The 27,925-nt window shown below is 48.2% G+C and overlaps 13 protein-coding genes across 13 annotated transcripts; 6 read left to right on the top strand and 7 right to left on the bottom strand.

The window, feature by feature from the left end:
• Positions 1 to 155: 155 nt before the first annotated feature.
• Positions 156 to 2,385, bottom strand: N7478_002468 (uncharacterized protein; the record flags this gene model as incomplete). Its single annotated transcript, XM_056918682.1, has 4 exons — positions 156 to 388; positions 447 to 1,355; positions 1,409 to 1,988; positions 2,074 to 2,385. The coding sequence occupies 4 exons, from the start codon at positions 2,383 to 2,385 to the stop codon at positions 156 to 158; spliced, it is 2,034 nt and encodes a 677-aa protein (XP_056781840.1).
• A 705-nt stretch (positions 2,386 to 3,090) lies between these two features.
• Positions 3,091 to 5,052, top strand: N7478_002469 (Zn(II)2Cys6 transcription factor; the record flags this gene model as incomplete). The annotated part of the gene is made up of 4 exons (XM_056918683.1): positions 3,091 to 3,266; positions 3,320 to 4,126; positions 4,176 to 4,385; positions 4,470 to 5,052. 4 exons carry the CDS (start codon positions 3,091 to 3,093, stop codon positions 5,050 to 5,052), a joined length of 1,776 nt encoding a protein of 591 aa, XP_056781841.1.
• Positions 5,053 to 5,296: 244 nt separating this feature from the next.
• On the bottom strand, positions 5,297 to 7,099 carry N7478_002470 (PEX28-32 family peroxisomal membrane protein; the record flags this gene model as incomplete). Its single annotated transcript, XM_056918684.1, has 2 exons — positions 5,297 to 5,875; positions 5,927 to 7,099. 2 exons carry the CDS (start codon positions 7,097 to 7,099, stop codon positions 5,297 to 5,299), a joined length of 1,752 nt encoding a protein of 583 aa, XP_056781842.1.
• Positions 7,100 to 7,670: 571 nt separating this feature from the next.
• On the top strand, positions 7,671 to 8,173 carry N7478_002471 (import motor complex subunit PAM16; the record flags this gene model as incomplete). Its single annotated transcript, XM_056918685.1, has 2 exons — positions 7,671 to 7,673; positions 7,766 to 8,173. The coding sequence occupies 2 exons, from the start codon at positions 7,671 to 7,673 to the stop codon at positions 8,171 to 8,173; spliced, it is 411 nt and encodes a 136-aa protein (XP_056781843.1).
• A 1,513-nt stretch (positions 8,174 to 9,686) lies between these two features.
• N7478_002472 (putative topoisomerase family protein TRF4) lies at positions 9,687 to 11,643 on the bottom strand (the record flags this gene model as incomplete). The annotated part of the gene is made up of 3 exons (XM_056918686.1): positions 9,687 to 10,025; positions 10,083 to 10,770; positions 10,823 to 11,643. 3 exons carry the CDS (start codon positions 11,641 to 11,643, stop codon positions 9,687 to 9,689), a joined length of 1,848 nt encoding a protein of 615 aa, XP_056781844.1.
• Positions 11,644 to 13,304: 1,661 nt separating this feature from the next.
• On the top strand, positions 13,305 to 13,838 carry N7478_002473 (uncharacterized protein; the record flags this gene model as incomplete). Its single annotated transcript, XM_056918687.1, has 3 exons — positions 13,305 to 13,484; positions 13,652 to 13,716; positions 13,781 to 13,838. The coding sequence occupies 3 exons, from the start codon at positions 13,305 to 13,307 to the stop codon at positions 13,836 to 13,838; spliced, it is 303 nt and encodes a 100-aa protein (XP_056781845.1).
• A 3,529-nt stretch (positions 13,839 to 17,367) lies between these two features.
• N7478_002474 (class I SAM-dependent methyltransferase) lies at positions 17,368 to 18,047 on the top strand (the record flags this gene model as incomplete). The annotated part of the gene is made up of 2 exons (XM_056918688.1): positions 17,368 to 17,508; positions 17,655 to 18,047. 2 exons carry the CDS (start codon positions 17,368 to 17,370, stop codon positions 18,045 to 18,047), a joined length of 534 nt encoding a protein of 177 aa, XP_056781846.1.
• Positions 18,048 to 18,690: 643 nt separating this feature from the next.
• On the bottom strand, positions 18,691 to 20,573 carry N7478_002475 (uncharacterized protein; the record flags this gene model as incomplete). Its single annotated transcript, XM_056918689.1, has 3 exons — positions 18,691 to 19,334; positions 19,397 to 20,341; positions 20,474 to 20,573. 3 exons carry the CDS (start codon positions 20,571 to 20,573, stop codon positions 18,691 to 18,693), a joined length of 1,689 nt encoding a protein of 562 aa, XP_056781847.1.
• A 196-nt stretch (positions 20,574 to 20,769) lies between these two features.
• On the top strand, positions 20,770 to 21,882 carry N7478_002476 (replication termination factor 2; the record flags this gene model as incomplete). The annotated part of the gene is made up of 3 exons (XM_056918690.1): positions 20,770 to 20,789; positions 20,873 to 21,362; positions 21,436 to 21,882. The coding sequence occupies 3 exons, from the start codon at positions 20,770 to 20,772 to the stop codon at positions 21,880 to 21,882; spliced, it is 957 nt and encodes a 318-aa protein (XP_056781848.1).
• Positions 21,883 to 22,273: 391 nt separating this feature from the next.
• On the bottom strand, positions 22,274 to 23,520 carry N7478_002477 (mitochondrial 54S ribosomal mL50 protein; the record flags this gene model as incomplete). The annotated part of the gene is made up of 2 exons (XM_056918691.1): positions 22,274 to 23,000; positions 23,111 to 23,520. The coding sequence occupies 2 exons, from the start codon at positions 23,518 to 23,520 to the stop codon at positions 22,274 to 22,276; spliced, it is 1,137 nt and encodes a 378-aa protein (XP_056781849.1).
• Positions 23,521 to 24,018: 498 nt separating this feature from the next.
• On the bottom strand, positions 24,019 to 25,260 carry N7478_002478 (uncharacterized protein; the record flags this gene model as incomplete). The annotated part of the gene is made up of 1 exon (XM_056918692.1): positions 24,019 to 25,260. One exon carries the CDS (start codon positions 25,258 to 25,260, stop codon positions 24,019 to 24,021), a length of 1,242 nt encoding a protein of 413 aa, XP_056781850.1.
• Positions 25,261 to 25,953: 693 nt separating this feature from the next.
• Positions 25,954 to 26,535, top strand: N7478_002479 (uncharacterized protein; the record flags this gene model as incomplete). The annotated part of the gene is made up of 2 exons (XM_056918693.1): positions 25,954 to 26,001; positions 26,293 to 26,535. 2 exons carry the CDS (start codon positions 25,954 to 25,956, stop codon positions 26,533 to 26,535), a joined length of 291 nt encoding a protein of 96 aa, XP_056781851.1.
• Positions 26,536 to 26,882: 347 nt separating this feature from the next.
• On the bottom strand, positions 26,883 to 27,629 carry N7478_002480 (Heme-dependent catalase-like protein; the record flags this gene model as incomplete). The annotated part of the gene is made up of 1 exon (XM_056918694.1): positions 26,883 to 27,629. The coding sequence occupies one exon, from the start codon at positions 27,627 to 27,629 to the stop codon at positions 26,883 to 26,885; it is 747 nt and encodes a 248-aa protein (XP_056781852.1).
• Positions 27,630 to 27,925: the final 296 nt, after the last annotated feature.

Raw genomic sequence — 27,925 nt, forward strand, 5'->3', positions numbered from 1 at the left:
CAATAAATCAAGATGCAAAACAATAGAGGAACATTGTGGTATGTTCGTCAAGGGAAATTCGCAAAATCATCGCGTCATACAGGGCAGATGCACGGGAATATGTACTTCAGCCAACATTGAAAAACAGATATGCAAAATATAGCATCATATGCAGATTAATCAACCCGCTTATAGAGTTTGGCCTTGTTTGATGCGGAAGAACCAGCGCAGCACGCGCTTTGAGCTGCCTCGGGATGTAGGGTAGATTTGTTGAAGGTCTGTGCGGATTGCGGGACATCCAAAGCCGGATTCTTAGTAAAGAAGCCATCCGGCTTCAGCATTACACTGACACGCTCCATGGGCATGACCGGAAAGTCTTCAATGCGAGGGTTATGAGTAAGACCAAAAGCTAGTAATCGTCAGTATTTCGCACAGGCATGAAATGACCAGGTGAGGAATATGCTTACTATGCCAAAGAATGACATCGTCATTCTCAGTGTTATCCTTACGCTGCACCCAAGTCTCCACGCCCTCTGCTCGTCGACTCTGGTTTGTGAATTCACCGGCTGCATATAATTCATCATCTTGGTATTTGGTGACCCAGATCGGCTTGGTAGCAAACTCGGCACGGCGGTAGCCTAGGGAGTTCTTGCCGACCAACAGCATCTGACTTGGAGCTGTTTGCAACTTATATGAGACGGGCTTATAGGTCACTGGGTTAGTGATATTATCATTTCGGATTTTGAAGACTCGATGGCGGTCAACACTGGTGTTGGCCCAGCCCGAGGTGTTCATCACGGTAGGCTCTGTGATATATCCAACTTGCCAAGGATTATTCTCATCTTCGGGCATAGGCACGCTGTCTTCGTAGTACACGGTATTTTTGAATCCATCGATGGCAGGGTCGATACGGAAAGAGAACATGTGTTGATGGAAAGGTGCCATAACTCCAGGGCCCACATTAGTTCCCCATGGTACAGTTTGCCCATTTTCGTTCTCAAATGGAACGGTGGAAAGAATTCCAGTGGCCCGGACCTCCAGTTCAACATTTCCAGCCTGATCGAAGATGTACGCAAAAATGTACTCATAGTTGGCAACAGTACAGATCATCTGTAGAACCAATTGTCGGTTACGCACGACGGTAGCTGCTCCGGAACGATAGTTTGTATGCTTATGTTGCAATCCATTGTCTTGCTCGTGCATACAAATGACGTTTTTCATTTGCACTGGATTTCCTTTGCAGTCATTCCGATAACCATCAAAATATTTAATATGTCCAAGACAGTCACATCCAAGTGAGAGCTGATTGGCATTCATACCGAAGCCGGTGTCGCCAACATCAAATGCCTGCTTGCGGTGATAGGGCGCACGGGGATCTAAGAGAATGTAAGTAAGAGCGCATCGCTTGTTCTGGATGAGTTTCCATTACCTCCATACGGCACTGTCATTTCTGACATGGCCAGTCGGTAGAAGACATTGCGATTATCATAGGTAATATTATATAGCACCAAGCCCTCCCGAATATTGAAACCAACACGGAAGCGCCATTTCTGCCAGTATACAGAATTGCCCTCCGCGGTATAAGACGGGCCTTCCGGCTGTTGAACGATGTATGGCTTGAGATCTGTGCGAACAGGCTCGTCATGAAGATCGTGGGCATATTGAATTGCCTCGACGGGTTTCCAAGGCTGCGTCTGTTGCGTCTCAGCGCCCGCGCGCCCAGGGAGATAATCCATTCGAATAAGCTCATGTGTTAAACCATCAAACACAGGTGAGAATTTGCATGGTAACGAGTAGTGGTTGTGTTGTGGATGATCCACCGAAATCAGATACATAAAGCACTGGAACAGCCGCCGTGTTTCGTTCTCGTTATCGGTGCCGTACATCCAAGGATCATTGCAGACTGTCACACCAGGAGGCAATTGCATCTTCTCAATTTCGGCAATCACGGCAGGGTGCTTCATACACATGGCTTCGATCTCGCCAATCTCATCGGGGTCAATTGGGCCCTGGAAGTTAAATTTCGTCAGAACCAAGGATTCTCCCGCTTGCCTACCGCGTGGGGGTGCAGACTGCAAGGATGGTTGTGCATACCTGGACTTCGCGCGGCAATTCCTTTGCATAAACAATGGTGCGCGTATCGGCATTCAAAATAGCCTTGTAGAATGCGCCACTGTCTAGACGATGAAACAGGGTGTATAGAAGACGTGCTGGCGGCCTGGGCAGCGGTCGGCGCAGCCGCTCAGCCTCAATGTATGATATGACATCTTTCTTTATAGGTTCATTGACGTCGATTCGCTTGTATCGCAGTGGCACGCCAGGGAATGTAGCCTCGAGGATGCGCACGGCGAGCTTAATCTCCTCGGGGGTGATTGGGTCAAACGGATGGGGCGATCCGGCCACCATTATCGTAGAGGGAAGGGTTGGACTTGGAAATCAAGTGGTATGGTATATGAAGAGGAAGATGTTGAAAAGGGAAGAGAACCAAGCTCGGATAAGCAAGCTTAAATAGACATGGGTAATAAAGAGGGGAAGATTCACGATATCGAACGTCGCATATGATCGATCTTCTTATCGGGAGAAAGTGCGGGTGGACCTACCCGATTTGGTAAGCTTCAGGCCGATCAATTGACGATGAAGCGAACTGAGAGGCTTGGCTAAGGACAATGTTGCACAGCAGATGTGGGATAATAGACATAAATATTAATTCTGACTTATATTATACATGTAAGCTGAATATACCATTGACCATCCAAACTTTCAGGTTGGAGGCAAGGTATGGGATATTCATGGATCTAATTGGATTGACTGTGGTATATCCCTAGTAGCAGATGGGAGCGAAAATATACTACTATATCCATTGCATTTTCACATAATGGAGATCTGAATCGTATTCTCTCTTTAATAAATGGACACCAGGCTGAATCTATCAAACAAAAATTTGTATAAGACACAAAACAATAAACAAATAAAATAAAATAAATTGATAAGGGAAGTGACTACCCCCACACGAAAAGTCACGTGTGGCGCAAGTCTGCCCCGATTAGGATTCTCCAGATTTGCTATCAATTCGCGGGGAAAAGTCCATTCTCTACATCAACTCATTCCGCCATGGCAACCTTTACGCCCAAAATAATCGACACTGGCTGGGGTCAACCTACCCCGGCGACTTCCGCGACAATCTCAAAGAAAAAGGTCCGAACTCGGCAAACTGGAACCGCATGGACTCGCTCAGGTTGTTTGACCTGTAAAAAGCGTCGCAAAGGCTGCGATAAGGCTAAACCGAGGTATATGATGTCCCCGGATTTATATCTAGGATATGCGTTTGACCAAGGTTTAGTTGCAATAATTGTATCAAGCAAGGTCGTGTTTGTGAAGGTTATGGATCCCTCTGGGTAGAACCATTGGGACCATCGACACAAACATTTCACTCCGATTCTGTGAAAAGCGGACAAAAAACCGATTATCCCCCGTCGCATCTATTGTCGCCGTCGCTATCTCCACAAATTGGCATATGGCTGAACGTACAACCGTCCCTCGTCTCTACATCCCCAAGCGAGTCCGTGCATTCATCGTCGCCACATAATCTTAGCGACGACAGTACCTTGCCATACCAAAGCGAAGGTACCGAAACTATTGATCCGAACGCTGAGTTGCTACAACAGTCACTAGCTGCCGTCCCCCGCCCACGGAATTTCATTCGGCATTTATCGAACCACGAGTCACATTATATCCAATACCATGTACAACATGGCTCACGACTTCTCGCCAACCTCGAAAGCGAAGATAACCCTCTACGGTCACTTCTAATCCCTCGAGCCATGTCATCTCCACTCCTGATGAAGGCTGTATGTGCAGTATCTGCACTTCACCTTGCAAACCGCACACAAACCTATACCGCTCAAACTGCCTCGGTTAATTACTACGGCCGGGCACTTAATGAACTTCGATCAGTAATTGTTGGGCCATCACCGGAAGCACTGTCAGATGATACCATGATAGCTGTGGGCTTATTGTGCAAATATGAAATTGTCCGAGGTAGTGTGAAACAATGGGTCGTGCATCTCAACGCACTTCAACGCCTAATTGCCAACCGGGGAGGCTTGCGTTCGATGGACGAAGACGCTGCATATTTCTTAAGAGGACTGTATGTTGTCAAAGTGCTTTCTAATTACTCTATGCTGACCAGGTATCAGATATCTATATGCGTATAATATGGCCCGAATCAGCAATCGTAAGCGTATCACTGCTTTCGAGGCCTGTCCTGCGGATACGGAGCTCGGAATGCCCAAATTGGATATTTACATTGGTTACACCGAGGAAATACTCAAAATCTGCTCCCGAATTGCAGAACTGCCATCGCTGGAAGGCGATATGGCATCCATGCGTCTAGCAGTAGCTTCTATGTGAGTCCAAATTGCTACTACCAGCGGTCCTTTCTTTAACACCTTAGAGGAAACCAAGACCAAGTTATTAACATCGCCCTACAGAAACGAATCTCTGCTCACATGGTCTCACGCCTCTTGTCCCTACATAATTCCAAAGGGACACTCGCCTGAATCCCTATCCCGCCTACAGCTGGTTGCGGAATGCTATCGAGACGCGGCTTTCGTCTATCTCCACTCCATTCTCGAGCGTATGAGCATGAAATTGACCAGCCATACCGCTGCCGCGGAACAGGATACTGGAAACAGTTCATATTTGAATGATCTGACCACTCTTATATTCACCCCTAAAGCCACTGCCGTCCATCGCTGTCTAGCGCGAGTGGAAACCTTTTCCTTGGATAACCATGTTGAGTACTCAGCACTGACTTTTCCGCTATTTATCGCGGGGGCTGAAAGTAGTGTACTCGAGCACCGCGATCTGGTTATGCACTCTTTGGGAAACCTCCAGGTTAATTTTGGGATCGGCAATGTCAAGCGCGCAAAAGAATTACTGGAACTTTTGTGGGCAAGAAAAGATGCTAATCTTTTCAATGAGATTGGAAACGCGGACTCAACCTTCATTGTGCAGAATGCGCATTGGCAGGATATCTTAGAAGAGTTGCAGTGGGACGTAATACTTGCCTGACATTTGCATTTCTTAACATGTTTTTATATTGCATACTACTGTACGATATTACGATTTTTGAGCGAAGTATGTATAAATGGTGATACCAGCTTCAATCCAATAAGTGGGGGTATTTGAACTATCAAGTGTCACTCACAGCAAAGCGTAAAAACATAAAATAATAGCAATGAGCAATCACGCTTCCGAGCCAAGGAGAGAAAAAGGAGAAAAGATATTGAAGCACAGCAGATCTTGTAATCTATGATCAACTCAATCCCATATTCACGTCGTCGCTTAATCCAAATTCGCGTTCTACTCGTTCTGTCCCATCTCCTGCCCTTGTAGACCATATATCATGACGATCCTGTGAATTTGCAACGTCTTTCTCTCGCAGACTCGAACTCTCGCTCGTTGCCAGACTACCCTCTCGGACATTATATTGTGAAGACTTGCGCGAGCCTTGGATACTAATTGGACGCGATGGCGTGGTTCGTGTACTTGCCGACCCGTCCACATTTGCTCCAGTAGAGCGGCCACCATCAACAGAGGGTGATACATCAACAGCAGCACGATCTTTATCCTTGCTGCTGCTGAACCAGCGTCGACGCCGGTTTTTGAGCGGAGTAGTAGATGACAGACCGATCCGCTCCATCTCGGCCTCCCTATCGTTTCCCGACTCTTTATTCTGATTTTCCCGTTCGAGCGCCTGGCTAAGGTTGGAAACTGTCTCTTCGGACGAGTTGGTCCCATCCGGGTGTATGTCGACTAGCTGCGCGTCGCGGTACCATTTACGTCGGCGTGTGTATCGGTCCCAGCCGTCTTGTCCGCGGCGTCCATCGTTCCACTACGACGAGTTAGTCCAGTCTTCTCTATGGGAGTTGGCCATACAACATACCTTATTATCATAGTAAATCCAACCATCGGTAGAGGAGGCTTTGACCTCCGACTTGCTATTTCCATCTCCGCCTTCAACTCGCCATTCGCTTCCTTCGACCCATCGCCATTTGGCATCACCTGTTCGTACATCAGGTAATTCGAATGAATCTTTCGCTGGGACAGCATTCAGGTGCTCGTCGGTCCAGGCGCCGCGCTCCGCTGGGAATAGTGAGTAAGTCCACCCGATTCCAAGCCAGCGCCGTTGGTTCTCAAAAACCACAAATGTAAATCGAACACCGCCGGATTCTCCACGGCGTTTTGTCGATATATTCAGCCCCATGCTCTGGGTTTGAGCTTTGGGGGCACTACTCGGCCCATCGACGACAGAGAGTCCGGTAACTACCGCACAGAGTCGACGGACCAAACGAGATCTCCATAGAATGACACGTGAAACTCGTGCAGGTCGCGAGTGGTAGGTGAGTACCACGGTGCCGACAATCATAATTATTCGGCGTGTGGTAATTAGGTAGAAAGGAGGGAGAGTTAAAGCAATCCAGATCGGTGTTACCAAGAGGATGCGAAGAAATAAGGCTGTCAATGCGGGTTTGGTTGTAGCTGATGTCGGCGTCCGCTGGGTAGATAGGAAATCGGTCAGATCGAGTAGGGGCTCCAGAAGGATATTACATCGCGTGGTGAGCTCGCGCAGCGTCTCAACAATATCATCGAGACTCTTTTGATGGCGGGTCGTGGTTTCCAACGAGGGTTTCCGCTGATGTTTCTCGCCCGTTGATATAGTTGATGATAGAGGCGAGTATCGCCTCCCATACATTCCCAGAATGAGCCCGATCACGACAAGTATCGGGCCAGCCCAAAGAATGACGGCATCACTGTATAACACCACCGCCCAGAAGGTGGCTACGAGCAAGAAGCTCTGCCATGGGTCCCCTGTGGACCATGTGATTAGACCGACGAGTTTGTTGAGTGGGAGTAGAAATGGATGTGAGTAGGCTAACGCCCTGGTGATGGATGGTGGCGTAGCCACCAACAAAGGTGACTTGCGATGCACGATGACGCTCGAACGCTGTCGCGAGGTTAAAGCCGAGCCAGCGATGGTGGAGGGGGTGAAGGCAGCGACGGTTGGCGGTTGGGAGTCAGGATTGCCATGTTCCTGGGGGTTGGATGAGGGGGCCATGGAATCTATCCACGGGAGATCTTCTGGATGTCGCATGAGCATGGGGTCGCAAACAAGGTGGTACATATAGCCTTTCAGCCTGAGCTGGGAATGATTAGGCAGATAGAATATTGGGACATACCGAGAGCTGCCATCCAATTACGAGGGCGTCATAGAGGAGATGTATGTGCCGCCGATCGACAGGCAGGCATCCATTGTTCTTATATTTGTTGAGGATCGAAGGTTCGTTCGGTTCAGCTTGATCTGCGGGGAGCTCGGGGACATGTGACTGTGGATTCTGGGTTGAGGATCCTGAGGCCAAAATAAAGTGACTGGAGTTTATTGTTTCTGTAATTTCAGTGTTTATGATGAACTGATAAAATAACCTCCATTTATAATTCTCTTTAAATTCTGTTCTCTGAAGAAAATAATCCCTTCTACCCCATCAAATACCCCATAATGCGGTCGGTGGCTGCATAGATCCAACTTGCTCCGACCTGCCGACGCTAAAACACGCGCCGCCGAAATTTTCCCTTTTTTCCTTTCTTCACCTCCTTGTGATCTTCGCATTTGGTCCCCTTCCATTCTCGACATGGTAAGTCTCAATCAGCCCTGAACGCCCTCAACCTATTTTCTACAACTGGCAATTTTTAAAAAGTCGATTTTTCTAATGCCTTCTCCCTCCAGGCTCATCGTATTGTCTCCCAAGTCGTCGTTACCGGAGCCCGGGTCTTCGGCCGCGCCTTCGCCGAGGCCTACAAGCAAGCCCAGGCCGCTGGCAAACATAACGCCGGCAAGAAAGGTAGCGGTGCCTTTTCTTCTTCCTCCGGAGTCACCCTCGATGAGGCCTGCAAAATCCTGAACATCAAGCAGCCTACGGCCGCTGGTGAGGCCAACCTCGAGCAAGTCATGGAACGATTCAAGAAACTCTTCGACCTGAACGATCCCCAGAATGGCGGCAGTTTCTATCTGCAGAGTAAGATTCTGCGCGCGCGCCAACGGATAGAGATGGAAATTCAACAGGCGGAGCGAAAGGCCGCCACCGAGCAGGAATTGAGTGAAGGCTGGAAACCCAAGGTCTACAAGGACCGGTGAAGCGAGCACGGTTGAAGGCATGATCCTGGTCTCTGCCCATCCTCTTCCTTTCGCATTCCCTCTATGCGATATTCATATTCGCTCTTGTGTCGACGTCCAACTCCTCTTCCTCCTCTCCTCGTCTTGAGGGAGAACTCTGGATTCCGATCGACTTTCTTTATTTGGCATAGCATGGCGTTTTTTGGATTACGACGGGAGACAATTGTTTGCTCTCCCTAATTAGACTGGGAGCTCTCCTCTGTGATCTACGGGGTGCTGTGACTCCATCGCATGGGCAGACACGCCCGATCCCCTCGGCCTCCGGGTCTTTGTGTATACCATCACCCTTTATCTTGTTTCTCCACTCTGACTCAGAAAACATTTATGTATTATACATGTATATTTGCGCATCAGCGCAATGCTATTCCAGTTGTTCCTTACTAAGATATGTCAATTCCAGTAGTGAAATACTCGTACTTTTGTTCTTTTTTTCCTTATACTTTGTACTTTGCCACCGCCGGAGATCGTCGAAGATTCTCAGGAACACGAAAAACCTTGATGCATAAAACCATGCTGCCGCGAGAGTTGTACTAGCGCACACTAGTCAGTCATCCACAAAGACAAACATGGACTGCCAGGACTGGGATCGGCTCCTTGCCTTGGGTGAACAGATCAAACTAGAAGTAACATTTCCGCCCCGCCATGGCGCCATCCCGGTACAGCGGAGCCGCGGAAAGTTCTCACGGATACATAAGAGAACGAAGACCAGTCTTACTTCATTCGCACGAGAAGGAGCTGGCTTTAGGGAGAAATAATTGTTGAATATAAGAACACTTGGTTCGGTCTGCAAGATATCGAAGTGCTTAATGCCGGACTTGTCCCAATCCCCAGCCTCTTTAATCCTCTCCAACAACTCACATAGAGTGGTTTGTTGATGAGAAAGGAGGATTGGGAGAGGGAAGATCGGGGGACACCCGCCAATAAGCAAAACACCAACCGAGTGATACACCAGAGGTGCAAACACCCGAGTGGTGAGCTATTCCATTGAATCACTAATATAGATTTACCTTGATACAAAGTACGACATCGGTCCTATCACGGTCGATCGGATCAGTATGGTCGAGTCGGACTCGAGCGAGTATTCGGATTACATGGTAACTGCTCAGCATCTATGCAGATGAGCCGGGCAGTTGAGAAGCGACAGACTGAGTTGACCGAACCGAGACCGTGGTAAGAGACGATTACCTAGACGTAAGTTCCGCTTGACGGTATTGTCAGCGAATCCAGTTTCCAATGGCAAAAGAAGGTCACGGGTATAAAGACACGTGGATTCTGAAATAGAAGTTAAACTAGGCGCAAGAGGCTATTACCCACCATTAACCCTAAACCCATATAATTACTCCTCTAAGACATATAAAGTGGGTATCATTTCGAACAAATCGAAAGAAACGAATGAAAACATCAAAGTGATTCGTTTCGGTCATGAGCACTATCACGGCTCCAGGATTCTCTCCTTGGGTCGAGTTCGGATAACTCATGGTTGAGGGGGCGGTGGCGGTGGGGAGCCAGCTGGGACAGGCGGCGGCGGTGGTGGGATATCACGATGTTGAGCAAATTGCTCTGCCGTTTCGTACACATCACGCAGCACGTATCGCTGTTCGACATATTCATCGAAATTGGCTGATATTATAACCTCCAGAAGACTTGAGTGCGTGGAGGGTGTCTTCGACAATACATCCAAACGATTTTTCAAAGCACGATAGGCATCTGAGAAAGCACGAAAGATGAGTGGAATTTCTTTTGTCCCGCCAGATATATCATTGGAAGGGTTATTAGGATCCTCGATCATGAGACGCTCCTTTTGGCCAAAGTACTGCGTTCTTTATAAGCACAATTACACGATATATATGAAGTTGGATATTCGACTCACCTTATTTACGAAACCCGGCTCATTCATCCGAAGGCCAACATCTCGGTGATTAAATTCATTCCCATAGAAGTTGAAGAAATTGAGTAATATGTCACCGACATTCTGTCGATGGTTCTGTGGCATATGCTGGAGGAGATGGGTCACTAAGCAAGTGATTGAAAATCCACCAAGACCTCCCGTGGGCACCTCATTCAACCCTCTGATGAGCAGAAATTGTTTTATCACCGAGACGATGACTGGCATGGTTGGATATTGTGCCTTCCATTCTTGGAAGGTTCTGTTGGCGAGAAGGCCGCTATCATTGTCAAAGGACAAATCCACACGAATTCCCGTTAAATTGTCAATGAATTTCAAGATGGGCACTCTAGCATGAGCAATAGTTTCGACAGATCCAGGAGCCGCAATGCCCAAGTCTCGCAAGAATGCAGCAAATGAGTATATTTGGCCCTTCCTTTCTCCGTAGAACTTGTTACCGCTATTTTGAAACGAGGTTGACAAAAGGACCAGATCAATATCTGCCACAGGGAGATACAGTCCGGATGCAAAGGAGCCAAAGGGACGTATTTGCACTTTACCATAGCGGGACTGGAATGCTCTCTCCAGACGGAACACCAAATCCGAACGGACCAGTTGTTCAAAGCGATGCGGCCTGACCCAGTTGTAGAAAGCGATAACTTCATGGTGTAGCCTGAATTAATTGTTAGCTTCATTGCATCAAACATTCCCAAAAAGAGACTAACATGGTGCTAGGATTCAATGAGCGCGGAGTGCTCGCCATCCAGGGCGTAGGGTCTTGACCAGAAAATGGCCGCCAATCACTGAGAATAGAACCATCTGAATTGAATCTTCGTTGTGGCTTTCCAATTTTCGTTTTAATAACTCTGGGTTGCTCCTCGCGTCCACGTTTTGTGCCCGCGGTGCCCCGAATTTCCATGCCTTTAGGACCTCTGGGAGCATTTTCGGGCGCTCTCTGTTCCTCACTAAAATTCTGTCCGTTGCTGGCTGGTGGAACGTCAACCATTCCTAGGGAAATGAAGTCCTGATTATCAACAACCGCATCGTTTTGCTTCTTGTCGCCAGCATTGTCAAGCCGCGCTTTTCGAATCAACTTGACGAAATCGACCCTCTTATGCTGACCCTCATCAGGTGGTGGCAGCGCCGTATACGGATCTGGGTTTGACCATTTGGGGGTGGGCGCTGCAGCTGGTGCAACTGGTGCAGCTGAAGGGCCCTCGCCATCAAGTCCTATGGCGCGCTTTTTGCGCGGGCGCGCCTCTTCATCCGAATCGTCAGAGAAGTCCATTTCTGCTTCCTCGCTATCACTTAGAGCATCGAGCGACGCGAATTTCGGTGCAGCGTGTACGTTATCCTCGGGCTTTAATTGCTCTGGTGTTGTTTCTCTCTTTGTGGTGAGCAAAGGACGTTCCGAAGTCGGTGGTTTCGGGAAGCGAAAGGTGAAATCATGTCGGGGCCGTGGACGACGGTCTCTCGGTGGCCCCCTGCCACGGTCGTTTGAGGGAGCATTCCCTCGGAATTGAAATGGAGGTGCGGGAGGTGCCATAATTGACGCGCACAGTAGGCCTCATATGAAAGCTGCGCCGGTCGATGGAAAAGTCACTCGCTAAGAAAAAAAAAGTCGCCAAGTCGCGTATCGCGTGGTTTTGAAATTATGAGTAGCTCTGCGATATAACGAACAAGCGCAGGCCTAGTGTGGGGGGAACAAGGGAACAAAGGAACAAAGGGGAAGTAATACAACAACTGGCGACCGACGAATGTGTGTCGAGAAAAAAAAAGCGCCTAATCAAGCAACTGCGTGATTGCGGCAGAAAGGAATATATACCCTTAAATAGTAGGCGGTAGAAACCACGGGCAGCATTGTTCTGCGTCACTGGTATTTTGGCTGGAACCAACTTCTAAGTACATACAGTGCTCCGGAGTCGATACGCCAAATCTCTTTGTATCGCCATTTCCGAGAAACTGACTCTTTCCAATGTCCACTCTAACCAGTCTCCAGCCCTGGCGCCAATTCCATGGAACAGCCCTATACTAATATCAATTAAAAGTGGCCGCTCATCACAATGCCAGAAAGCCGTCGCTCCGCACCGCGCACAGAATTCCCGATATACCCCAGGAGAGCTAATATACCGGCGCATGGTACCTCGACTGAATGTCAACGGGGAGCCATCGGGATTCAATATGTTAGATTTTGGCACAAACGCCCACGTCTGAATGGGAAACCCGCTTCCCAGTCGGCAAGACGGACACATACAAGTCCCAGCTAAATATTTAGTGTTTTTGGCTCGAAGCCACCATTTGATATTGTCTGGGTTCTCTGAAGAGCCGGAATGATACGGAACTAACAGGTCAGGCCATGGTGACGAGGTCTGGTGGGACGATTCATCAGGACGACTGAGATAGAACTTGATACCACCACAATGGCATCTGGCCGGCAGTCCATCTTGAAGAGGATTTACAGATTGCGATAATGGTACATCTGATATATTCGCGGCTGTCTTCCTGTTAAAGACCTTTAGCCTGCAGCCAACATCTGTTATCTGGCCGAGAAGGATCGCACTCAGGCCTCCATCACCCGTATCATCTACACCCCAGTGATGTATCGATTGCACAGACGGGGTATCTTTAGCACTCAATACGCCCGATGCGACAAGGAATTGTCCTGCTGACTGGGCAAGTATATGGGCCCCGCAGATAGGACAAAAGAAGCGGCTCAGATTGGGGGATTCCCGATACTGTTGGAGCCGATCTAAGGAAGGGGGCGTATGCTCCATGAGGTAATAGGATGTGCAAAGTAACCCACTCACTGCCCGACAGTTACTACAATGACATAGTTGAAGTTGACTGTGGTCGACCGAAGGGTCTAGCTGCACCGATAAAGCTACGCCTCCGCACAGGCAAGTAACCGAGGTAGCCATGTAGTTGAGCAAGTATATTGTTTTCCGTTTTGTTTTGAAAAAAGAAAAGTTGTGAACTTGATAAGTAAATCCAATGAATAACCACGATATTACCAATATTGTAAATGGCAAGCCTGCTTTGCTAGTGCTTCATTCCTTCGTAAGATCAGTTGGGGCAACCTTTCAGCTTCGTTGTACAAATACACGAACAGCGAGCTGCGTCAAATATGTGCTCAGGCGGGGCCAAGCGTGCAGAAATGTGCTCTCATTCTCTCTTGGAGGAATTCTCCCAATCAGACCATAGGAAAAGATGAGAGGAAGGTCAGATCCGTTCAACGAGTCATATCCCGGAAAGTCACGGGCTCCCGGACGTTATAAAGCAACCAGCTCCGTCTTCTTTCCTCCCCCACCATCCCACACTACCACCGCTCATCTGCTCCAATACAACCAATTTTTCTTTCCCAATCACCACACATCTTCTTCAAAATGGGTGAGTTCTTACTTGTCTAGTCAGACTTGTTTCCGGAGGGTACTGGAAATCTGGATTGATTGATTGCCTCTGCGGTGACCTCGGGCGGGGTCATGGCGGGGTTCAACCACCCTCGTATTTCCACGAATCTTGCGCAGCTCTCATTTCAATACTGACCACGTACACAGGTCCCGACCACACCTGCAGCTGCGGTTCTTCTTGCGCTTGCCCTGCTGGCGCTTGCAACTGCCCCGTATGTGTTAAGAGATCTTTCACAGTTGGAACCACCTTGACTAACCTCACGTCACCCACCACAGAAATAAACAAATCGCTTATGATGCACTCCTTCGGGAATCACTGGGCTTTTTGCACTGAATGCCGGTTCATGGTGGAGATCAGAAGCTGAGAATTGAAATATGATGAAGGAATGACGTTCATTAATTGGAGGTGCGCATGGGGATGAAGGAATGGGATGCGACAGCCTCAAAATTCGGATGGTCCAAATCTCTTAGTCGATTTACGTTTAGTTCAATTTTCGATCTTTGAGTGGTTTCTCAGCTACTTTTATTCAAAATTCTCAAGTACCTTGTGGGCATCCGACCCAATATTCGGGTTATCTAGACTCGGTGGAGGTAATGAGCTTAACTGCAGTGCATCAAAAGATCTGTATCAGACGCAGAAGTTACCACCGCCATCGTAGCTAAGTTGAAGTTCTATCTCAACCTATCTTACCTGGAGAACCGCAGCTTTCTCTTGACGTAACCTTCTCCGAGGTACCCTTCGGGGTTCAACTACCCCGTCGGGGAGCTAACTCAATCAGCGGGCCCCAACTGATTCAAACACCGAAAGCAGGCCCCAGCCCTGCCTACAGGCATCTTGGAACCACCTGTTTTGCAGCTTCTCGTCGATGTGCCCTGATACGGCTAAGACTCCACACTGCAGTAAGTGGATTTCCCTCGCCTTGCGCGGCTGACCGTTGCCGAGTAAGCTCTTTTGCCCATGGACAAACATTGTTACAGCGCAGGCTCCAAGAATACCGTAGTAATGGACCCTCGGGTAATCAGTGTGAGAGCCTGGTCTTTACGATAATCTTGTCGGGACCAATAATAAGGCTACGCAATGCATGTCGGAAGGGTCCGTGGCACCCTACAGATGTGATATGCTCCGCTGTACGAAGCATGTAGCTTCAGGTTTTATGCAGGATGAAACACTCCGCTTTTCCTCTTTTCTCGGCATCCTGCCTTGATCCTTGCCATTTTTATGAAGTCTAGGCTAGTATGGAGTATGATGTGGGCCAAAAAAGCCATCTCGGGCACCATCTTGCGCCTCCAAAAGGGAAGCTGGTAACATAACGAACGAAACACGAGCATGCTGTTTTTGCTATCAGGTCAGTAGCAAATAGCATGATTGCTACCTAGCTAAGAAAGTTCACCTCATTCATTCTTCGGGTTATTTCCGTAAAACTGTATTCCACCGCTGATCCCTTCCACCCGAGACATTCCATCTGATACCCATCTCCCATACAGACGTCTCGTTATGTCCTCTTTTCCCCACCTTTGATATATCGTTTGGAATAGACGACCTTGGAAGACAACGCAGAGTCTCTTTGAAGCCAACTTATTGGTTTTGACTGCATGCACATCAGAAAACAGGTTCGGTGGCCTGCCAATGGGCCCTTGAAGCGCCCCTCCTCCAAGGTCCTCAAAACCGCGCAGAAGCAGCCTTCTCATAGGCCGCCACGCCAGAAATGCGGTCCTGCACCGCTCGTAGCGCCAGAAAATTTATTTCATCGGAATAATCAAGCCCCCACTACGTACTACTGGGCGTAATTCGTTATATACCTATGACTCTATCCATGAGGTAATGGCCCAGAGGCCCGTCCCGAAGGCTGGTGGATCTGGTTCCAAGCAAGTTGCGCAGGCGAAAACCGATCTAAACGAAGACCGAAACATTAACATGATCATGATTATGGTACGATGAAGATCCACATCTGTTGTTAGAGGCAAAGTCGACGTTTTATCATATGGTGTCTGGTTCCACGTCTACATATCGGATCCACCTCGGTCGTCCAGGATGCGGTTTTTTGTAAGTACCTATATGCCTCATAAAGGAGTTTACTTTACTGTCAGCCAGGTAGCTCCATAATCACCAGGCGGCTTTTGTGGGTCCTGGCTTTCATTGCAATTGAAAAGGCATTTTATAAGTGCCCAATATCAAGCCACTATATGGGGCCGAACCAAAGTAAACAGCGCATAGAAGCGGACCCACCTCTCTCTACGGACAAACAGAAAACAGTAAAATAATCAAAGCAAACTATGTGTAGTTTGACCATCTCCGCGTAGCAGGCTAAAAACGGTACGAAGAACAAATAATAGTGTAGTGTACAGAAACCAACCTCCCACACACAACCCACACCATCCGCATGAACTTAGACGGTCCGAGCATTGCCAGCAGCCTGATCGTCAAAGAGTAACCAGATGCAACTACGGATGCAAGATGCCAGAACAAGACAAAAGATCGGAGCACACCCTCCCACTCCAATGAATGGCCATCACTATTGGCGAGATCGTCTGGGAAAAGAAAAAGAGGTCGATCATTGGAGAAAGCGTTAGAGTTACCACGTCCCATAGGCGGGTAGCGCGTGAGTCCAAACTAATGTAGGAAGTGGAGAGTAAGTGGAGAGTGGAGACGTCGTGAGGAGGGGCTTGCGCATTGCCCTACTTTGCATGCTGGGTCCATTTGACTCGACCACGCGATGCTGGGCTTTACCTCCTGCAGGTAGGTGGGTGTGTGTACTCCGATAGGATGACGCGCTATTATTGGATTTGGAGATGGACAGTGAGTCTCCAGGAAACAGTTAACAAATTGGAAATTACTAAACTTTGACCGGAGTACGGAGTACAGTACTTACTCTCTGGGGCAAGCCTTGTGAAAGCCTCAAGTATAAAGCTAGCCTCATATCCCATCCCATCGTTACTTTCTTTTGATTTTCAAGCTCAAATCAAATCAGATACCTTCAACTTCAAAGCCTTTAATAACAATTTTTGTGGTATATCCATCAAACAATCAATCAACATGTCTCCCTGCACCTGCAACTGCTGCTCCGGTGAATGTAACTCCTGCGCATGCTCGAGCTGCACTGTAAGTCTATATTCTCATCTCTATCCCGTTTTCTATGATCATTGGAGTCCTGATCATTCTACCAGCACTAAGCCAGCACTAAGCCAGCTTACACGCCCTCTCCACCGCCGTCCTCCAATACCTCGACAACACACACCAGGCCCGGTCTGCCGCTTCTATCGAACTAGATCTGCTACTCGGTGACACTACGAGATGTTGATGTGCTATGTTTTCATGATCGAGATGTCTTTTCTATAACTGCCTGCTCCAGGATGTATGAGAGTCTTTTGGTTGGGGTGAGCTTCAAGCAGGTCTTGCTGGCCTCGTGTATGCTGTGTTTATAGGTTTTTATATGCTGTGAAATTATCAATAGTACATATTCATATAAATACTGAACTTGAAAGTGCATCTTCATATGTAAGATAGCCGGTAGAGCGTACGGCGCTGTGATCATCGACTTGGAACGTTGAAGTATTTACAGGTTAAACCCCAAGTTCAAGTTAGAAGCAGATTCTCGTTTGTTCTGGAGATATATGAATAATTATTGGTTTAATATATTAGCGTGAGAAATGTTTCTTACGCCAAAGGCGAGAGGGAGGCTGCAACCTGAGTTCACGCAACGTCGGCGAAGGCTCGGCGAAGGCAACGAGTCACTAAATTACTTAATAGGGGTCGAAGTTACTGTATATAGCATGTTTGGAAAGACGAGGGTTCGAAAGAAATTGATTACTGTCCTGTTCTACATGGAATCTACGGCTGCTCAACAAGCCCAACCGCGATCAAAATGACGGATCGTACTTCGACTGAGGCGAATCGTTTCGATTACCATGAAGAGCTGCCAGCCGACAAAGAAAGAGTATGGAGTCTTCTCCAATCATATAGCCACATTCCGCGCGACGAAATTGAGAGCCACCTAAGAGACATTGTAAGGTCCTGTTTCCTTTCTATCACATACGCTGTTGCTAACCGAAATATGTAGCGTGAAACAGGATGCAAGGTTTTTTACCATACGGTTGCATTAGTCATTGAATCTTCCCCGATTGTGTCATTACAACTTGAAGTTCGCCAGAGTATTTCAACATCCTAGAATGCCTCAAATCTGGAGGTGTCTTGCTTGATGCAGGGTGTGCTTTCGGCTATATTCTTCGACAAATTGCCATCGATGACGCTCCTGCAGCGAATCTCATTGGAATTGATCTCCAACGGGGCTTCCTCGATTTAGGCTATGACCTCTTCAAAGATCGTGACACATTTGAAGGCAAATCTCTAGCCAGCGATTTACTGAACCCAGACGACCATTCACTTGATGTAATAAACGACACGGTAGATGTTAGTCATGCCGCGGCATTGTTCCATCTATTTGATTGGGAAGACCAGGTGTCTCTGGGCACACGACAGGTGAAATTCTTTAAGAAAGATGCAAAACAAGCAATGATAGTTGGCAGGCAAATCGGGACCCTGTAGCCCTTTAATCATGCTACCTACAAGGAGCAAGATGGCCCAGGCTGGTACCGCCACAACCTTAAGACATGGCAAGATCTCTGGGATGAAATCGGCGACAAGACGGGAACCAAATGGAAAGTCAACAGAACCATTCGAGAGATGCAACAGTCTGCAGGCAGCAGTTCAGGCAGAGCTGGACTGAAATCTTGTTATTAAAAAGGTTAAGTTTGCATTAAAGATGGTGTCTATTCCCGGCCAGATATATGAGTATACAGGGAAGTGGTTCATGTAGATCCATGTAGATCATTAGGCCGAGGTTCAAGTTGGTAGTATGTATCGTGAACATTATTGAAAGTAGCGTCAGCCATCCCCTCATTATTCCGCAAAGCTTCAGCAATATATCCAATGGAATTCGTATCTGCCATACACACATGAGAGCCCTGAAGTAAGGTATGTAACTTGACTGCGTAAGTATCTGTATTTTTTAAGAAAATAAACAAGGAAAGTTGCTAATTTCATCTTTTGCCTAATCAGATCTAGTGTATCCTGGCATTCAGGGTCCGGGGAACAATGAAGGAGTGCTGGGGTGGACACCGAATTTCGGAAGTAGTTTAAACAATCGTACATGCAATGGTGGGTGGCCAGAAAAGACCCTCGGCAGTATTTACAGCTCATCCTTTGAGGGAGCAGTCTCCTCTTCACCACCAGGGCAAACAGCTGGGGTGGTCACAAGCATCGAGTACACGCACTTCTCATCCTCGGCGATCTTCAAGATTTCATTTTGCTCACCACATTCCAAGATGACTTTGGTCGATCGGTTAGGACCATTCCAGCAGGATTGTCCACGCTCATACTCCAATGCCACCTTTTCAATGTTGATGACATCTCCCGTTTCGCTAAGCTCCTCAACAGTGGTGATGCTGATCTGAGTGAATTTACCCATGGACATATTGGAGCCACCTTTCTTTTGGATCTGCTTTGTTGAGTCCAAGAAGCAATGCTCGTATTTATATTCACCTGCATCTTTTTCGATGCATTGGCCCTTCAGAGCACGGAAAATTCCCGACGAACCATAGTCCTTCTCTAAATCGGACTGTTGGTCGTTAACCTTGTTGTTCAATCTGTTCAGAGAGTCCTCGGCGGACTTGAGTGCATCCCGTGCATCAGTCACTGCCTTCGACTCTGAGGAGGAATCACTGTTAGGCTTGGCCAGAATTCCATTGTCTTCCAGGAAAGATCGAGCAGATAGGACTTTGTCCTCAATAAAATCAACGAGTGATGGTGGAAAGTAGGCCGCCAGTTTGTATACTGTTAGAAAAGACATGTTAGCCGGTTTGAGAGAAATATCACTTTATAAAAGCTGTTCATACCTAGGTCAGACTCGGCGCAGCCATCGTCCTCATTCTCCCAGTGCTCCCAATCGACACCCGAATCTTTGCTATCAACCTTGACAATCTCTTCCAAATCACGTTCTTTGTCTTCGTTAATTCCGTCACCAAGTTCACGAGCAGCATAGTCCTCCCAGCTGCGCACAGCGCGCTTGACACCCTCATCGTTAAAGTTAGGGTTGTACTCGATCTTGAACTTGGAAAGAATCTCCTCGAGCTCCTTCATACGTTCGAGAGTATCGTCTCGCTGCCGACGAAGGTCTAGAGCACCCTCACGCAGTTCCTGCACACGAGCCTTCGCAACTCCCGCAAGAGCATTGACCTTGCCCTTGCCCTTAGTACGAACAACCTTGCGTTCTTGCTCTTCAACGACCTTCAGCGCAGCCTGGAGGCCCGCTACCTTAAGATCCGCTTCCTTAACCTCAGACTGCAATTGATCGATGTTCTTCTGAATATCTGCCTGCTGTCGACGAGCCTCCACGAGAAGCTCCTTCTTCTTTTTCAAGGCCGCGGTCATGGACTTCTGGCGCTGCTCCTCCTCTTTGCGCCACTTCTTACCGATCTCCTTGCATCGGTCCTCGCACTTGGTACCTCCCACACGTGCCCATTCGTCACTACCATCACAGCATAGCTCATGGTCACAAATTCCATCGTTTACACGCTGAAACGGGACATATGAGGGTCGGTGGCCCTTGTTTTTGCAGTAGAACCCAGGCAATGCGAGAGTTAGTTCCATCTCACTGTGCCCTGGACGATCCGCCACGGTAAGCGGGGAGTTTTGCGAAAGATGCGAACAGGCAGCGGTGCCAGGCTCGTCACTGCCATCCGGACAATCGCAGAAGTCATCGTTAACAGCTGAAAATGGGATCTTAACGGCCGGGTTGGAGATACAGGTGAAGGTCTCTGTGTCCTGGTAGAATTTGGCAACTATTTATTCCGATAATTAGTATTCTGTGTGATGAGTGGCATTGGAATTTGTAGGCATATTGCCCCGATAATGGTCCACTGGGGTGTGTGGACACCATGCTCCGGGTGGGGATGCAGGATCAAAACACTCACATTCTGGACCTACACCACGGGGCCGGGCAACCTTGTCGCTGCTAGCATGGGCGATGGACCCAGCCACCGTCAACAGGAAAAGCGACTGAGATAATCTCATGTTTGAGGCATTGAGCTGGGGAAGAAGTGTGGAGAGAGCTTCCGGCCAGCTGTTGATAGTTATCCCCGGGCCAATCTAATCAGTGATTAGTCATCGCGCTATCTGAGGCTTCAATGTTCTTATCTTTATCGCAGTGGCAACCCATTTGCTACTTGAAGTCATTAATTGTGAAGAATCTCACGCAGCTCCATCCAACATGGGTAATGACGGCGGAAGGTAAGCTGCAGATATCTCTACTCTGATTTATTAAACATAATTGCGACCAAGTAGAATGTATCAAACGCTAACAACTGCTCAAGTATCCCCACCCGCCGAGAACTTGTCCGCGAAGCCGCTCGCGCTCCAACTACAACGCAGCTAAAAGAAACCCAGCGTGAGCAACAAGAACATGCCTGGACAACGTGCCCATTATCACACAAATCTCTCGCTCGGCCGATCGTCTCCGACTCAGTAGGCAATCTCTATAACAAAGACGCCGTCATTCAGTTCCTCATCCCCGGTGATGATGGCGAGGGCATTAGCTCCAAATCCGACTGTGAAGAAGTCTTGTGCGGGCGCGTGAAGTCGCTTCGGGATTTAGTTGAGCTGCACTTTGAGATCGATACCGAGCTCTCAGAGCATCCGTCCGATAAAGCCACTGCCCACCGTCATCAGCGTCGTGAAGGCTGGATCTGCCCTATTACCGCGAAGCCACTCGGCCCGAGCGTGAAGTCCGTTTACCTGGTACCATGTGGCCATGTCTTTGCCGAGGAGGCAATTCGTCAGTTGAAGGGGGATAAGTGTCTACAGGTGAGCAGACCGTTTATAAAACCTGCTTAGTAAAGTGGTATCTCAGCTAACTTGATGTTTCCCATCTATCTAGTGCGACGTGCCATATACTGAGGATAATATTATTTCAATCTTGCCGACCAAGGAGGATGATAAACAGCGCCTCATTGCTAGAGGCCACAAGCTTGCAGAGCAGAACCTCACCCACTCCCTTAAGAAAGCTCCTGGCTCGAAGAAACGCAAGAAGCATGCCGCTGGAGAGAACGCTACTGATGCCACTGTCGGAGCGTCTAAACCAGCTTCTGAACTTAATAACCGAAGCAATACCTCGACTCCGACTCCTGGTAGCGGTATCAAGAATGCCGCCGCCGCAAAGATCGCTGCAAAGGTCAAGGACGAACAGGACGAGAGGAATAAGAGACAAAAAGTCACAGGTCGTAATGAAAATCTGGACAGTCTTTTCACCAAGACGGACGACCAAAAGAAGGGCGGTGATTTTATGACGAGAGGCTTCAGTATTCCTGCTGCGGCAAGGAGATAGATTGAATCGATTTTATTTCACGTTTTGATATAGTTTATGCGTGTGATTGTCGAGGAGTTTCATGTGGAGTTCGAGGGCCTTGTATTCACCTCTTTTCTTTACTTTGCACACTGGGGTGCTGAATGCAATGAAAAACATGGGCTGGAGTTCTGATGTACATTTTCAACTACAAAATCCACATGCGCCTGTTAACAAATAAATAGCAAAATGCAATTGAAGTTATTTCTAGTATACACAAAATATGTCCTAATATCACAAGGCTTAGATCTCACGGAGTGCCGGTATTTTCTATCCCATGCACCTCGAATTTCCAAACCCTTGTACCGTGGAAAGCAAACCCCAAGCTTGCAAACCACTAGTCACGACTCGGTTCCTTGCGACGCTATATGAATTATTGAAGCCCAGATGGCTTGCTCTTGTCCTGGGGAACGTACAGACCTCTGTTGTAGAGCTCAGAGATAATAGCCTTCTTGCGACCAACAGCCTCATCTTGATCAGCCTTGGAAATACGCTTAGAGCTGAACTGGAGGTTGGGTGGCAGGACACCGGCACGGGCTCGCTTGGCTAGCTTCTTTGTGACATTGACAGGCTTCTCCTTGAGCCTGGTATCAATACCAGCAACAAATTCGCCAGTAGTGTTGGAGGAACTAATGATCTTGTCGGGAACGCGACGGCCGATGAGTTGAGAGAATCGCTTGGCAAACTGGGAACTGTTGTTAGCATAAAACCTTTCGTTGTACATGGTATATTGAGGACTAACGGCAAATTTGACATTGGGATCGGTCAATGACAGAGTACGAAGCTCGCTAGCAGCCTCTTTGTTCTCAAGGATGAACTTCTCTGGTGACCCAATTTGAATCTCAGTCTTCTCTCCAATCTGGTTGAACACAAAGGAAAGTGTCTCCATGGCCTTCTGGTTCGGGAACCGCAGAGCAGTCTCCCATGACTCGGAGCCCACAACAACACAGTCGTCAATCATTTTCTGGATCACATGGTGGTGTGTAGCAACGTTTGAGATATCAGCCAAGGGCTTGCCCAGCATTTGCATGAGACAGATCTCAACAGCCGTCTGGTGGAACGCGAGTGGCAATTTTCGGACCTTGACATCGGCATCGTATCTAAAGACAAATCAATGTATTAGCAACTGGTTGACCGACAATCGACAATCCTCCTAATCAAACTGCACAAGCTAAACCACCAATTACAGGTGATAAGCAGTGAAACATACCGAGTATACTGATCAGCTTCCGGATCAGAGCCCTTCACAAGCCATTCCTTCTCCTCAGTGAAACCAATCACGTCAAGACCATTCCAAGTATCGGCCTGGACATATTCACTGCCCACTGTCAGGTCTTCTCCGGACTCCTCTCCAGCCTTCAGGCCACCCTCCTCTTGTCCACTTGATTGCTCAGCAGCTTGTTTCATTTGCGATTGACCGGTGTAAGGATCGGCTGCGCCCGGGGGCTTTTCGCTCCAGAGTTGGCGGCGGGTTCGCTCGAGAAAGCCCGGGGATTCATCGGACGAGGCATAGCGGCGGAATTGGCGGGCTAGCGGGGAAATTCGTGGTAGTGTTTCTTGTCTGCAGTTCGAGCAGACATATAATGCCTCCCGGAGGGGAAGACGCATTGCAGGACGCATGATTGTGGTGTAGATGTTTTTGATGTCCTCGATGCTGGGAACTTTTGCGCGGCGTAACAAAATTTGGTCACGTGGAGAATCACGGTCTTGGCATTATAGTACAGATAGATAGAGGAACATCAAGAACACATCTGTTTTTGATTCTTTCCACAATTACAATGATATATTGTAGAAATTTTGCCTAATATAATAGAATTTTTATTTTTTTTTGGATTGAGGCCCCTCGAACACTGTATGCCAAACCTGCCCATAATGATTTTATTCATATCATTTCAGTGGAAACCACGGGCTTATACTAGCCTTTATTCTGCAAAGACTTACGGTCAGCAATTGGAAAATTGAATCCTCAAATCCGTTTTATATTGAAAAAATTGTATATACACATGCTTCGCTGATATCATAATATAACCAATCCGTTTAACCAGAAACGTCCGCACGTCAAAAGGAAATCAAACAGTGATTTTGTACGTGAACTTGTCCATGAAACAGTTTACTTTTTTACTCGCGAACGAACATACCGGCCATACCCATACCGGTACCAATGCACATGCTAACAACACCAATGTCCTTGTTGCTGCGCTCAAGCTCAGGCAGGAGATCGGCGAGCTGGCGAGCACCAGTGGCACCAAGAGGGTGACCGATAGCAATAGCACCACCGTTGGGGTTAACCTTGGCCTCGTCAATGCCCAGCTTGCGGACACTGTAAAGAGCCTGGGAAGCAAAGGCCTCGTTAATTTCCCAAACACCAACATCAGGAACCTTCAGGCCAACCTGCTCCAGCAGCTTGGGGATAGCCACGGCAGGGCCAACACCCATCTCGTCGGGGGCACAGCCCGCAACGGCGGTAGCGACCCAGCGACCCTTGATAGAGCCGGAGAGACCCAGCTCCTCGGCGGTGGAGCGGCGCATCAACAGCGCAGCAGCGGCACCGTCACTGACCTGAGAACTGTTACCGGCGGTACTGGCGCCGTTGGGCTTGAAAGCGGGCTTGAGCGTGCCCATCTTCTCAGCGGAGATGTTGTGTCGAATACCATCATCCTGGGTGACGGTGATTTCCTTGGCGGGAGCATCGGGGTTCTCGGGATCAATAGATCTGGTGGTGACGGGGACGATCTCGCTATCGAAGCGGCCAGCCTTTTGGGCAGCGGAGGCCTTAGCGTGAGACTCAGCAGCGAAGGCATCCTGGTCAGTGCGGGTGATGCCGTAGCGCTCAGCGACGTTCTCGGATGTCAGACCCATGGGCATGATGCAGTCCTGTGCATCTTGGGAGTAAGACTCCTTCAGCTCGGGCCAGAGGACTGTGGGGATAGCGCGCGAGCCGTAGTTGCGAGTCATGTGCTCCATACCACCACCGACACCGACGTTCAAGGCTCCGGCACGGATACCGTAAGCGACGGCTGTGATGGCGGCCAGACCGGAGGAACATTGGCGGTTGATAGTGTTGAAGGGTACGGAGTGAGGGAATCCAGCGTGGATCTGGGCCATGCGGCCAGCCTTAGCACCACCGAGTTCTTGGAGAACGGATCCAATGGTGACGTCGTCAATCAGAGCCGGGTCCAGGTTGGGGTTGGCTTTCAGAGTGGCCTTGAGAACGTTGGCGAGCAGCTCTTCGGGGTAGGCATCCTTGAAACCGCCCTTCTTAGCGCGGGTGACGGGGGTACGCAGGGAGGAGAGGATGACAATGTCGTTAGGAGACTTCTGGAGCACCTGCTTGATGCCGCGGGGAATTGGAGAAGCCATGGTGTGTGGTTTTGGCTTTTTATTTCTATGTGTAATTCAGGCCGGGAGGCTCGTAGATGTGGTCGAAATATGACTTTATGCGACGAGGCCGTGTAGTATATGCAAGTAGCAACACTAAATGGATGCTATCAATGTATTGTGCAAGATTTGCCACGAGTGTGAGGAGGTTAAAAAAGAAAAAAGAAGCAATCCCCAAAGAATTCCCCAACAAACTCCCCAAGGTTAAGGAAAATGCCGGATGAAATTCCGGGGTCGGATGTGTTGCGGTTCACGAGTACCGTTACCCGGCAATGGAGATCGGCTAAGCGCTCTGCCATCCATGTGGGGTTTTCTGCTCTGTGCCGAGCACTGTGAAGACAGAGCTGCAAGTCTTGAAGAAAGAATGTTCAATTTGAATAGACCATAGTACTTCACAATAATAATAATTCAATCTACTGCCTTGAAACCCTTTTTTTTTTTGTTTCAATTATTTCCTACTACTCAATTTTGCCGACTTCTCATACATTTCATTCGGGCCAGCGCCGTCGGATGATTTGTCATCCAGTCGGATCGGATGGCGGCATCTCCAGTCATGTACCAGTTGACATCTACATACATCTTTCGTTGCGTTTGAATTGACATGAAATAGACTCTATATAATATCATAATAAGTCGAATTTACCTTACTTTATTGTTTACTAAATATCTCACGAAATGGACACCTCACCCCATGTGGAGCAGCCAAGCAAGCTGGCGCCGCATGTTAGTGCAGCAGCCACCGATGTATAAAATTAGTGTCAGGGTCACACATTTTTCCTATTGCGCGAACCAGACTTATTTCCAAATCCCAGTGAGTTTCAATTCATGGCAAAAAAGCCTCAATGTAATGGAAACCCCCTAATAGCGATATCTTCCTAGGATGACTCTGATATAACACAAAAGGGAGTACGTATGGAGACTATTTTTGAGGAAATGTTTTCTCCACCAACCGAAACTGAACTACCAATGGTGATCTGGCCGGAGCATATAAGCTCATAATCATTTGTACGGGAGGGCCTCGAAGAGCTTGAGTTCTACCGCCACCGCAAACATGATGCTAGTATCATTTTGAGATATTGGACCGGTGGTACATTTTGTGGAGGAGATCTTCCAAAAACAGAATCTGAGGAGGAGGAGAAAGCTGCGGCGGAGAAGGAGGAGGAGGAAAGGATGGAATCAGAATATGAAGCTTGGAGAACAGTCCGAGCTGAGTATGAGAAGCTAGACTTGAAGCCTAAGATCGGGGAGCAGGGCTAGCGATCCAAGGTGGAAGGGTATCCTTGTTTATAGTCCATACACTCTGTTCAAGTAAAGCAGTGTTCCAAAAGCTCGAGCAAGTTTGAAGAATATCATTGGAATAAAGACAGCTGCAATAAAAGAAAAAATCACAGTGGTACTGACGACTGAGAAGTAGGACCTTGGTAGATAAGTTTTCTGACATCAAGTGTAGTCATTGCATTCGAAGATGAACATAGCCTGTGTCCTTAGAGTCTAGCTGACCCAGATATCCCTCCTAAGCCAGCTGCCGTAATATCAGGCCAAATCGGTAGCCACTAAACCCCGCGTTTGATATACCCGCTCTCTAATATCCGCCCAAGTATGAGCTAGAGCTTGGATATATTAACAACAATACTGTTCTGAAACTCGGCACTCCGCAGCTCCGTAAGAACCTCCCAAAATTCTCTGGGAAACTTGTATTCCTCCTCATTTGGCTGGGACCAGGCCCGAGCGGAAGTTTGGGCCAGCCATGCGTCATGTTCAGCGTCTATGTGGGTCTTAACATGAGCTGTAGTACTGAAATTGGTATCTGTGCTGGCTGCACCGGACTTTGGGCGATTAGCCGGTAGGTCTTGGCTGCTTGCTCCTAGCCTGTAGCGTTGGGCATCGTTGTATGCGAATAAACGTGCCTGCAGTATTGGGTCTTCTGATGGTTCGACTCCGGGCACAAGGTTGGCAGGGGAGAATGCTAATTGTTCAACCTCCGTGAAGAAGTCTTTGGGGCTTTGCGTTAGGGTCAACTTTCCTAATTGCCGAGGTGGGATAACGGGGATATGCCGTGGGTAACTCTGTATGTTCCAATGTTTGGTCGCATCGAGAAGATTGAATGATAGCTTATGGGCATTCTCAGGTGCCACACTTTGCACATGTGCTGTCCAACTAGGATACTCACCCCGTTCAATAGCCTCATATAGATCCCTAGTTGCTGAGTCTATATCTCCAGCACTGGGATTCTTGGCCTTCTCCCCAGTCTGGAAGTCAGGCCCCTGATCAGATGTGAAAAAGAAGTGAACGTAATTCCAAGATCCGTCCCTTTTCACCCATTTAAACGCATTACCTACATACGCGCTCATACTTCGATAATCGAACATATCTCCAGACTCGCTGTATTGGAATATCACCATATGCAGTGCCTCGTGGTTATTGCAGACCCAGTCCCACTAGAGATTTGGATTCACGAGATTTGTCTGCGGGTCCCGTCTTTGAGCGTGCATCATAGCTGGGAATTTCATGGGATCACGTATGAAAAACATGGGCGTGTTAAGGCAGACCCAGTCCTAATTTCCTTGCTCTGTTATGAATTTGAGGGCCATTCCTTTGGGGTCGCACATTGCATCTGCCGAACCACGCTCAAAAGTGATTGTAGAGA

Source organism: Penicillium angulare (assembly GCF_028827245.1).
Source record: "Penicillium angulare strain IBT 27051 chromosome Unknown utg000003l_segment0_segment0, whole genome shotgun sequence".
NCBI classification, from domain to species: domain Eukaryota; kingdom Fungi; phylum Ascomycota; class Eurotiomycetes; order Eurotiales; family Aspergillaceae; genus Penicillium; species Penicillium angulare.